Below are 12,610 nucleotides of genomic sequence, written 5' to 3'. Positions count from 1 at the left end.
CCTCCACCCCAAACACTGGAGTCACTGCAAGTCACAGTAGATGATACTCAGCCAGATGGGCAAATAGTCTGACTTCATACAAGGCAACTTCCTATGTTCCTTTGCAGTTCCGGGCATCCCCCAACCTTCAAATCACCTTTTTGGGGAAGGTTACAAGACCCAACAGTTGGAAGAAAGAGTCTGTGGTCCGTTGGATCCTCACCTAACAATGTTATTATTAAAGGGACTGATTGTATGTTCGGATCTGGCCAGTCTCTGACAAATCATCTCTTTAAAGAACAAAGTTCAAATGCTGTATTTCTCAAACAGTGTATAATAGAATACATAATGAAAAGTAAAATATCCTTTGCAACTGACAAGTACCCCTTAAACAACTTGTGTCAAATTTCTAGGCTTAAGAGGTCCCAAATTTCTAGTTGGTGCAAAGGCTTAAGAGGTCCCAGTTTTTAAGCTAAAACGCTAGTGTGTCTGAACATAGAGCTGTTGTACTTGTAAATTCCTTATGGAATACGTGAAAGTGTTTCAGAGCTGAAGGTAGTTGTTATGAGACATATCATGTTCATGCTAAATTCCAAACAGCCAGAACTGACTTCAGAATGCAAATGTATAAATACACTTTATATAAAAAAGAAGACATACAATAGTAAGTTATTTTTAGCCAATGGAGGTGTACAAAAAAGACTGAAATAAATCCTTAATTTATGAAGTGGCAAAACAGTTTCAAATATATCCTTACTTAATTTATGGAGTGGCAATCAGAAGTGAAAGCACCGCATAGGCTGATTTAGAGAACTAATGTTTTGCAGTGGTTTTCTCTGGACTGAAATCACTATTTTAAAATATCGACTCAGAATTAGATGGATCCTTTTTGTGTTTCTGGGTTCTAACCCAGGTGAAGTTAGTCAAGACTAAGCTTTCATTGAGATTAAGGCTATACCATTACCACTTACCTGGGAATAAACCATTAAACTCAATGGACTTACTTCTGAGTAGATACGTGTAGAATTGCCCTGTTAGTCTTAACTGACTTCAGGTGGAATGAAGGCTAATTTATATGCACATAAGAATGTATTTCATTTACAATTTGAGGGCCATTCTTAAATTCAAGAAAATATACAATATTTTGAATTTTTCATCCAATGTAGGACTGATGTATAATAACCTGGAAATGAATGTGAAAAATCAATGTGGATATTAAACAACTTTAATATTCACACAAGAATTCAAATAGTATCACAGTTTTATGTTCGTAGGTAGAGGAAAATACAGTTGTGGATTTTAAGGAAATCTTCCTTTCCACCTCTGTCTATCCCCAGTGCAGCTTCTGGCTTAGTGGGGGTGGGATGTATTCCATATTCCCTCTTAGGGTCTTGGTTAAGAAATGTAGGCCTAGCCTTGCTTCTTTTCATTAATGGACAGATGGGCAAGAGATAGGTAAAATATTTGATCCTGCGCTTGCTCACTATTCTAGTCCTGATTGAGGACACTGCCATTGCTGTGGGCAGCTTCAGGCCATCTTCTCATTGAGTTTGTGTTTTCAGGGGTAAGTGTCTCCTTATCATTAAGCTTGACTGGCCTTCAATTTGATGTACAGGAACAGAAGTCAGAATGGAGTAAGCAAAAGGGCCAGTGATTCCCACTGAATGCTGGGGGAGGGGAATGGGCTGCCATTTTGGACACAGCTGATGAGGGGGCTTTCCAAACCCTGAACTTTGGGTTCACCCAGGATGAGGTGGGGGCTCAACTCCCATCCCACTGGTAATAAAGTGCATCCCTTTATTTTATCACATTTAAGTGAACAGCTGCTATTTGCTTATGGAAAAAAAGCAAAGCACACCACTTGGGATGCTGCTGGGGATGGGGCAAACAACCTCCAATGTATGTCACTGGATTACCCTTTCTCCACTGACAGAGATCCTGTGGTCTGTGCATGCGCACGCACACACAGGCACGCAAAACACCTCTGCAATTAATACTCCAAACTCACGGGGCTTTCTCAGCAAATATATGAAGCTTCCCCTTCAACACTAATACTCACCCATTTCTTTAGTACAATGATAACAGAATAATGCTGTGTGTTAGCATCATTTCAGCAGATAATACAAACTATTTATTTTCATAGTAAATATTCATTTCCATGACACAGTCAGCATGAAAGCCCTTTTCAATGTGCACAGTTATCTGATCTTTAAAAACATATTCCATTCTGCATTTCCATTCTAACAATGAATCAGTATCGTGCATTAGGCTGTAGTTTCCTCAGACAGAAGGCAACTGCCTCCAACTATCTGGCAATATCAGGGAGGCAGACCATGAAAAGAAATGGAACACTCTAAACAAGAAATATATTCTATTTCTTAGTCTTGATTCAAGGATGAACCTTGCAGATGAGGATGCCTTGAGATTCCTACACATAGAAAACAAATTTGTTTTCTACATCCCTGACAATAGTGAAGAGCTAATTTTATCTTTCTCTGCTCACTTAAAAATACAGTCATCCACTATGTGTTAGGGGAAGGATGGGGAACATGTGGTCCTCTAGATGTCATTAAACTCCACCTACCATCTGCTACAGCAAGCACTGCAAATGACTGATAGGAGTTGTAGTCCAATAACCTCTGTAGGGCAACAGCTTCCCATTCTTGGTATAAAATATTATTGGAAAGAAAAGTCAGTTTCAAAATTAACCAAACCTGATTTTAATTACTTTCACTATAGCATTTTCTTAATGTTTCAAAAGTTAAAATGGTTTGCATTTACTAAAACAAAGCAAATGGTATGCTAAGAAGCAAATAAAAATTGTAGCCCTTTAGTACTTCATTTCTTTAGCAGTTGTTAAATGTTCACCAGAAATTGATTAGCATTTATCAACTCCTCTGATATATTTTCAAAGTAAAATAAGAGAACAGAACGGTTGGGAATATTTTATCAAAAAGTATAGTATGATCTCCATGAATGAAATCCTGTTTTAGGGATTTCCTAATCACAGGTTCTCCAGTGTAAGAAGGTATATAATATCAAAGATGAGCTAGACAGTACCTATTTAACAATTTCACTCTTTGTTTAATATAAACTGAATTATAACCATAGGATAATCTGGCTATACTTATATCATAAGCACTTTCTCACACTATTTTTTTTACATTTCTGACAAAAATTTCCAAGTGACTATATCTTAATGTCACTCTGATTTTTACATGATAATAAGGATGAGTTTTACTGGAAAGTTGTGGCTTCAACAGAAACTCCACGAGTGTCCTATTATGGCTGCTATTTTGTGTAGCTGCAAAGCTCATATATACTGAAGGAGCAACAAAATCCCCAATCCCTTAAACCAGAGCATTTAGCCCTGAAAAGGGTGACTTTTGAGTTAATAAAAGAAATGAACTACCTCTAATTTGGCATTGGCAATATTTGCAGTCTTGTACTGTACAAATTTGATATAAGAAAACCCTCCAGATACTGAGATGCTTATTGCAATTCCTTCTTACCTGACACCAAGTGACTTTCTTCTTCCATTTCCCACATATTGTTAAACATGAAAATACCACTTAGAAACATTATTTCAGTAGATAGAGGTTTTAAGGCAAGGCATTTGCTTGTTAAAGGTATTTTCTTTCTGTTATTCTGGACTGACACAATGGTCCACCCCCACCCCCATCAGTGCCTTGGGATACACAACATACATTCAGCGAAGGGGCACACTTATGACCCGATGGACATAGGCTGCAAGTCCTGAGTGCCCACTGAAATAATGGTAATATTTTCATGTAAGGCGTGATCCACAGGAACATGGCACAGGAGAGGTTAATTTGCTTTGTTTCCATTCTTACTAGTGTATTCAATATTCCGTAGGGATATAGCATTCTTTTTTTCTACTAACCCATCTTTTCAGACAAATACAAACCCCTTTAAAAGGTGCTATAAACGGGTTTTGAAATATAAAATATATCCACCATAGCATCTCCTAAATCATTGCTTCAGTGTTGTATTTCTGCAGGTGATTTCTCTTTTCTGATTGAAACTATTTGTCGTAAAATAGCTGTTGTATCCCATAATGCCTTTTTCTTTTTCTTCTTCTCGTCCTCCTTGCTTTTTGGACCAGGAGGGCTGGATGCTTCCTTGCTCTTTATTTCCTTTTTTAGTTCTTTTCATTGGAAATATCAACAGTACTAAAATGCAGGCAATGTGGAGGCAGAAATAACAGGAACTAAGAAAAAAAAGAAAAAAGATTCCGTCAAATTGAATTCTGATCATTTTATGATAAAAGCTATAAAAGTTAACCTACTGTTTCAGAAGGCCAGCTATATGTATTATGTTCAGGTATGCATCTCTCTTTTTGTACATGTAGTTTGTGAGCTATGTGGATAGTTCCAAGTATGGCTTTTGTCCTGAAGAGAGTGCATTTTAATAATAATAATAATTTTATTTATTGGTCGCCTATCTGTCCAGGTTAATGGACACTCTAGGCGACTTACAATAAAAAACAATACATCATATACAATATACAAAATAAAACATAGTCATAGTCAATTTAAAATCAGTTTCCAATTAAAACATCATAAAACTAACCCTCCCCAATCCCATAGGCCTGCCTGAATAGCCAGGTTTTTAAGGCTCGGCGAAAACCTGTCAGGGAGGGAGTATGTCGAAGATCAAGAGGAAGTGAGTTCCAGAGGGTGGGGGCCACAATCGAGAAAGCCCTCTCTCTGGTCCGCACCAGCCTAGCTATTTTAACCGGTGGGACCAAGAGAAGGTCTTGTGAGGCTGATCTTGTCAGGCGGCATAATTGGTGACTCTGGAGGCGCTCCTTCAGATAAACTGGGCCGAAACCGTTTAGGGTTTTAAAGGTCAATACCAACACCTTGAATTGGGCCCGGTAGACAACTGGTAGCCAGTGAAGATCCATTAACACTGGAGTGATGTGATCACGGCGACGGCTGTGCTTGATCAAGCGCGCCGCCGCATTCTGTACCAGCTGTAACTTCCGGACCGTTTTCAAGGGTAACCCCATGTAGAGCGCATTACAGTATTTTAGGAGTCTACCCTCCCCCACCCCACTCCTAGCAATCATCTGCTACTGAGGGTATTTGGCCATCTTCAAAACTACAAGGAAGGAGCTTCTTGGGATGAGAAACACTGGCATCACAGTCTGTGCAAGAGTAGCCACCTAGGCCTCAAGCAGCATAGATGGATCAAGGAGTACCCCTAAGCTACACACTTGTTCATTCCAAGGAAGTGAAACCCCACCTAGAACTGGCTGTCTCCCTACTTTCCAGACTCAAGAACCTGCAACACACAATACTTCCATTTTGCTAGATTCAGGTTCAGTTTATTCATCTACATCCAGTCCATTACCACCTCCAGGCAATGGTCGAGCACCTGAACTGTCTCTCCTGATGCAAATGAAATGGAGAGAGAGCTGGATGTCATCAGCATACTGATTACACTTCTCCCCAAATTCCCTGATGTCATCTCCCAGTGACTCCAAAAAAGCTTGGGGAACAAGATTAACCCTTGGGGAACCCTCCAAGTCAGCTACTAAGGCACTGAGCAATATTTCTTCATCGTTACCTCAGGCTCTGAGGTAGGAGCAAAACCAATGTAACACAGTATCCCCAACTCCCAACCCCAGGAGCCACTGCTGAATACTGTTGTCAACACTATTGAAAGCCGCAGAGAGGTCAAGGAGAATCAAGTTTGTACTCCTCCTGCTCCTCTTCCAACAAAGCTTATCAACCAGGGTAACCAACGAAGTTTCAGTGTCATATCTGGGTCTGAAGTTGGATTGAAATGGGTCCTGATAAACCATCTTCCAAGCAAGCCTGCAGCGGAGTCACCACCACCCTTGCCCCAAAAGGAGATTTGGGGAACTGGGCGATAGTTGTTCAACACTCCTGGGTCCAATTTTCTTCTTTAGCTCCATAACCTGCTCCCACCCCACAAATAGCTAGAAGCTTGTTTTTGTTTTATTTGTTATTTGATTTACATCCCACCCTTCCTCCCAGTAGGAGCCCAGGGCGGCACAGGGGTTAAATGAAACCTGAGATTCCATGACAACTGCCAGATTCTCCACCCGGCAGCAAATATCTCATGAAATTCTCTGCACATGGAATTGAAGACTAGATTACTGCTTTTTCAGCTGTCACGAAAAAACATGAATGATTCAGCTTGCCATTTAAATCTTTTTAAAAACACAAAGTGACAACTTACCTGTAAAACATGTAAGATGGCTTTACAGAGAGAAGTACAAATGGTACAACTGTGTAACTTATTGCTACTTGAGTCATCATCCATGTCATTATATCATAACATAATTTAATGCCTGGAGAGTCAATAAAGTAGTGTCTAATGTTCTTTCTAATCTAAACAAAAAAAGTGGAACAATTAGTAAGAGAACCCAGATCATAATCACAGAACAGGTAGTATCCTTACAGATCTTTCTAGAAACTACATCTAGATACAGCCAGAATAGAAAGAATCAACCTTGATTATATGCTGATCCAATAAGCAGAGTGTTCTCATAACAGACTCTACTGTACTATGCACTAGAATGTTCCTTGTAGTATTTTCATTCTTCATTTTGGTATTTGGGAATTCCACTGTGTGGCTTTAACACAGGGGTGGGACCCTTTTTGGCTCCACGGGCCAGATCCTTATCTGATCATAGACTTGTGAGCCAAATTTGACATCAGGTGACCCCAATGACATCAGCTGATTGGAGCCACTGAAATCCCAAAGTCAGGACTTGAAAGCACCATGCAGTGCTTGCAAAGAGCCCTGTGCAGTAAAAGCACCTGCTTCAGCTTTAGTACCTATCAGCTGAAGAATAGAAGAGCTGAAGTCGGCTTTTTGAAAGCACTGACTGCACAAGTAGGCCCCCCACAGGGAATTCACTTGTGTAGCTGATCCAGCAGGCTACGGCTCTATCATTCATCACATATGACATCAGATGAGGGGCACGGTTAGCATGGTCTGGAGAAAACTGACTCCAAAGCCAAATTTGAACCCCTGGCTGGCCAGGTTTCACCCTTGGGCTGGAGGTTTCCCACCCCTGCTTTAGCAGGGGATTAGTCTCACCAACCATCAGCTACTTCACTACACATTCAGTACAGCTTTGTCAGCATTAGGTCTAGATCTACTGCTGAAGTGACTTGAAATCTCAACTAGGATATCTGAGGAGCTGAATTTTTGTGAATTCTGATTTGAGCTAACCTGATCTGCACTTCCCATGCTACTGTGTGAATCAGAACATTGTTGTCCTCTGGATTTTACACTTCTCAGAATTTTGCGATGCAGTTATTGGCTCAAAAAAGATATCAAACAGCATTTAGAAATGTTTATTTTATTTTAAATGTTTATAAACTACACTTTCATAAGAAATATTTTGTGAGGAAATACAGTTAAAAAGAAATATTTTGAGAGAAAACACTTTCAAAAATATGTATTTAAATGTGAAGTTTAATGTACATTTTTTTAAATCATAGAGTAATACATAAACAAGAAGAACAGACTTATGAATGTACATGAACTAATCCATCCATCTCCTATCACTCTCTTTCTTGAACACAGACTGAATCTCGGGTGGGACAGGGTCAGTCAGACACTGCTTCTCTACCTTTCCCCTCTCACACTTAATATGAAAGGATCCCAAAGCAAAACTTCCTCTGGACATTAAGCGCCTTTCCAGGCAAGTAAAGAACACACTAATTTCTCTTAGGATGACTCAAGATTGGTTCCAATCCGATGTCTGCAGCACAATATTCCATCCCCACCCAATGAAAAAGAGTATAAGGACAGGATAGACTATATAGACTTGCTATGCCAAATAACCCTCATGCGGCCTCAAAACGGGAAAGAAAAAAATAGAGTGCATAGACAAGGAAAACTGAAAAGTGTCTGGTTTGGGGAGGCTCTTGGACAAGATGCCTTCAGTGCCCCCCCCCAAATACAACCACCTGTTCCTTCCTGCTATTGTCCATTTGCTTGCCCTCTCTTTCTGGACCTACTCCACCCAACCCAGAGGGAAATAGTGAAATGAATGAAGGCTTCTGCTTCTCCTCACTGCTTGCTGATTCAGAGAGGTCCAGTAACCAGGCAGCAAGCAGAGTAGCAGCAAGGTCAAAGAACTCCAGAGAGTGGCAGTGGGGGCCCTGATGAGGTGCGGGAGGGCTCACCAGGTTCCTGGTGAATATGAACTTTTTTTTAAGTATGTATTATCTTCCTCATCCCTGAAGGAACATTTTACCAGCAATAACAAAATATTATTGTTGAATACTGGTGAAATCCTCCATACTGCCTTGGTATTTCTTCTCAAATGAAAGCTGGTATGTGCACTCTTTTAGTAATTACTGTTGTTTAATTAGATCATATACAATGTGGTTAATAGCTGTGAGGATCAGGTGACCCCCCAAACTGAGAATCTTCTAGGCCAGCCTCGTCCAACCTTTGGGTTCCCAGATGTTGCTAGACTGCAACTCCCATCAGCCCCAGCCAGCATGGCCAATGGTCAGGAATTATGGGAACTGTAGTCCAGCAACATCTGTGGCCCAAAGGTTGGACAAGGCTGTTCTAGGCCTTCTGTACTTGTACCCAGCAACAAGTAGTTTTTTTTGGGGGGGAGACATCCACCTGACCACTGGTCACTTATGGCATTGCTGTATACCAGGATGAGGAGGTGGTGGCAAGGTTGGCACAGGGTAAATATACGGATGCAGCCAATCCAGTGCTCCTGCACCAACCCCGCTGCCTGCTCACTTCTCCTACTTTTTATTCCAGTAAGGGGCAGCAGCATGCGTGACCACAAGTTAGATGAGCAGTAGCACCTCACCTCATTGCCCATTACTGCTAGAAGCTAGTGCAGAAACTAACTCCAGATATTCAAGGTACCCTTCACCCAGACTCTGTGTTTAACCAAGTTCCTTCTTGACCTCTGGAAGCCCCAGCTGGCTATAACAATTTTCAATTCAGATCTTGGCTCTACCTGGAACAGGTACAAACGGTGCATTTGTCTTATAGTTACTGTCAATTGCTTGACAAAGAGCTCAGAAGGTCCCTCTCTTCTTACTGCTGCCTCCTCTATCTCCCTTCACTTTCTGTACTCTGCTCATAGCTTTCCATGGATATCTCCCACTTTGACTTTGGAGATTTTAAACATATGAAAGCATTGCTCTTATAAAGTGACCACTGTTTCTGACTACTGCAGTACTTTTTCAACTACTTAAATACTCAGGTACCATTATTGCCAATTCCTCATATCTCATTTTCCTAGTCCTTTTAGGACTAATTATATCCCAGAGCCTAATCCTGACAAGACTGACCACTGTAGCTCAGGGTTAAATTAGGTGTGATGTTAACCGCATTCCCTCCTCGAGAAACAGCAGCTTTCAACCACAGTGTGGGGCAAGAAAATGTAAAAACTCCCCTTCCTGTGTGCCAGGGTCTCAATCCTGATCACCATCCCCTCCCAAGCAGCTGTTGTTTTGAAAGGAAAAAACATGTCAAGATGTTAAATGCATAAATGTGTCCAGTTTGGCCTTCAGTTGCTTCAGTTCAGAGGCATACATTCTAGCTGATATTAGTAAAAAAATTAATCTTCAAAACAATGGATTGTATTCAATGCTAGTCCTAAGAGTAAACCCAATGAAGTCAATGGACATGCCTAACTTAGGTTCATTAATTCTAATGGGTCTAGTCTGAGTAGGGCTTAGTTGCATACCACCCATTAAATCCCAGGAGCAGTTCTACCATTAGGCAAGTGAGGCAACCACTGGAATCAGTAAGATTAGTCCATCATTAATATGTTTCTCCTCTGCAGTGATGGAAATATAGTAATAATTTCCATGTTCTGTCAGTTCACGTTTCAAGAAGAACCACATAGCTATTCATTTGCATGACTGAACTAGAAATGGGTGCTTTGATTAATTCTGTCACAAAAACACTAGATGGTTTCTAAAGGCTTTTTTTAAAAGTAGATTTTTCTCTCTTACAAACCACAGATTTAATATTTTTAATGTAAACATTAAGAGCTGCTTTGAATTCACACAATTACTTAATTGTTAAGAGCAGACATGCAGTGGTACTTACAGTTCGTGCTGCAAGTGTCATTAGTACTCCCGTTAGGAATGTTAAATAATATCCTGGATACACCCCATGCCAAATAGCTGACAAGATAAAGGTTTGTATTGTTGGACTGAAGGAGGCTCGTTCATAGCATACTCTAAAAGCCCAAGAGAAAATGCACCATATATGAGGGATAGAAGGAAGTGACATTCGGCAAAAATATGGCCTACCAGAAATAACTCAATGTATTTATCAATGAAAGTTTCAAACTTCAAAAGGGAGTCTGTGCACTGACTCCCAACCTGATAAACACACACAACCTTTTAGAAAATGACTGCCCTGTCTGAGCTGGAATTTATAACATTTTACACAGGAAATGTCACAAATACCAGAGCTTGGAAAAGTTACTTTTTTGAACTACAACGCCCATCAGCCCAATCCAGTGGCCATGCTGGCTGGGGCTGATGGGAGTTGTAGTTCAAAAAAGTAACTTTTCCAAGCTCTGACAAATACATTACCTTTCTGTAAGATAAATGGTTACTGAAGATACTAAATCTCCTCCATTTGTTTAGGGGGTGGATTGGGAATCACCTTAGAAGAGAGCACAGAAGAGTGAACTGGGAAGCAATTTCAGCTGCTAATACCAGCAAGGAACTTAACCTTCTTAGACAGAAACTGACATGGGCAATTTTATGGGGTATTTTGCTATCCCAAAACAAAGGCAAACATGCTGTGTCAGAAGAGGGGCCCTTATCTGCTTCCCTGGGTCCAGCAGCAGCTGGAGGGGAGGGGTGCTGCCACAGAGCTGGCCCCCTGCAGCGTCCCTGCACAGTGAGGGGATGGGAGCAGGGCAATGGCAAGGTCTGGGCAATCTGCTGCTCCCACCGGTGTGACTGAACTGCCCCAACCTCGTTGCCACCCCATCACCATCCCAGTGCACAGCAGCAACACCACTGCAGAGTCCAGGTCGACAGTACGGCTCATCCCCACCAGGTTTGGTTTTGACTTGGAAAACTACGTGGGATTTTTTCTCCCACCCCAGTATGTTATCATTAGCTGAGAGAGAAAAAATCACAGCAATAGCAAAAATCAGTAGATTTTTTGGGTTATTTTACACTCCAGATGCTTTTTGTTTACAGAAAGAAAACAAAGTGGCTGAAATTTGGGGACATGGTTTACTACTGTTAACTACTGTTACTGGGACACTTTCTTAGAAAGACTACATTGTAGGAATACTTCTGCATAAATTCTGCAATGAAAAGCACACTCAAGAGTGGAATTCAACCCCGTTTTTGGTAAGACGGTTTAAAGACGGTCCCCTAAATGATTTATAAGAAGGCTTGCCTCCTAAGGAGCCATTCTCCTTCAGCGCAACTCATCCTCTTCCACCAACGCGCAATGGCTTGGATTTGAAGTTAACTTAAAGAAGTTCGTGGAAGGAAAGCTTCCTGTCCCCTCCGCCTCTCTACAGCCACGTGCATTCTTGAAAAGCCTCTGTGGAGGTTTAGAAGGCCCTCCTGAACAATGTGGGATGGGGGGGGGAGGGGGACAGAATAATCCAAAATTGTGCAGACCTTGACCTGATTTGGAGGATTCTCCCTTTTCCCAGCAGCTTTCTGTGCCCCATCCCACATTATTCAAAGATGCCTTATCTTAGGAACGAAGCTTTTCAGTCCCAAGCCACCCACTTTCTCTTGCCTTCACCAAAGCCAGTAAAACAATGTGTCTGGCTTTCTGGCATCTTGGGAATGGCGTTACAGTACTTATAAGAAAGGCTTATAAGAAAAAAAAGGCATAACAGATAGTACCTCTTGAGCCAAAGAGCTGTCTGGATATTCCAGTTATCAAGAAACATCTTGAAACTTGTTGAAAACTGTAAAATTAATACACCATTATTTTATTTCTGTAAAGCAAAGGTAATCCCTATGTGGTTATTTATGGTTTAAAATGAACATATTATGCAGTATGTAGTGATAGGCAAACAAAGGATTCTGTCAGGTACTGGGGACAGGGTAACAAAGAACGGAATCTGTTTTGAGCCATCTTGGCTATATTTTGAAATGCTGCAGCTGCTACTCACCTATACATGCCACATGCTACACTGGCTGACAGAGCACAGCCAAAACCATGACCAACTCCACCACGCACACAAGTGAGGCATCTTTTGAGACTGCACTATTCAAGGTGTGGCCAGCATACTAGAAGCAGTTCATGACTCACAGTGGGGCAAGACTGCCGAGTGTTCCCCTCCTCCTCTGCAGCAGTGTATGGAAGGAAGGGCTTCTTTCCTTTAGGCTGCTCATTTCTTGTAGTGCCATTGGGCAAGCAGAGTTTAAAAATTAAGGGCCATATTCAACGAACACCTCCCATTCCTTCCCCCCCCCAGTGCCCTCCCCAAATCTGCTCTGGAGAGTCGAGAGAACCCCAGAAGGGCACGCAAGGAGAAAAGAGGGGAGACTGTTCTGTTGGGCAAGCAGAAATGCTTGTGCTGATGGAACAATCTCCTTAGCTCAATGCTGAATACAACCCTTTGAGTTCTGCAGTAGAT

General features: G+C 41.4%; 1 protein-coding gene across 2 annotated transcripts in view; it reads right to left on the bottom strand.

Annotated features, from left to right (window-relative positions):
- Window positions 1-2,087: 2,087 nt before the first annotated feature.
- MBOAT2 (membrane bound O-acyltransferase domain containing 2) overlaps window positions 2,088-12,610 on the bottom strand; it is a 120,965-nt gene continuing 110,442 nt past the window's right edge. The window contains exons 10-13 of one of the 2 annotated variants that reach the window (XM_061622820.1): window positions 11,871-11,935; window positions 10,087-10,219; window positions 6,214-6,365; window positions 2,088-4,210 (exon numbers count right to left, since the gene is read on the bottom strand). In XM_061622820.1, the coding sequence (XP_061478804.1) occupies window positions 3,973-4,210; window positions 6,214-6,365; window positions 10,087-10,219; window positions 11,871-11,935 (588 nt within the window). In that variant the 3' untranslated portion in view covers window positions 2,088-3,972. Of the gene's footprint in view, window positions 4,211-6,213; window positions 6,366-10,086; window positions 10,220-11,870; window positions 11,936-12,610 lie in introns of those variants that run through there. The other variant, XM_061622821.1, reaches the window with a different exon arrangement.

Source organism: Rhineura floridana, chromosome 4 (assembly GCF_030035675.1).
Source record: "Rhineura floridana isolate rRhiFlo1 chromosome 4, rRhiFlo1.hap2, whole genome shotgun sequence".
Taxonomy (NCBI): domain Eukaryota; kingdom Metazoa; phylum Chordata; class Lepidosauria; order Squamata; family Rhineuridae; genus Rhineura; species Rhineura floridana.
The sequence above is the reverse complement of the archived record's forward strand: the minus strand, read 5'-3'. Positions and strand labels throughout refer to the sequence as shown.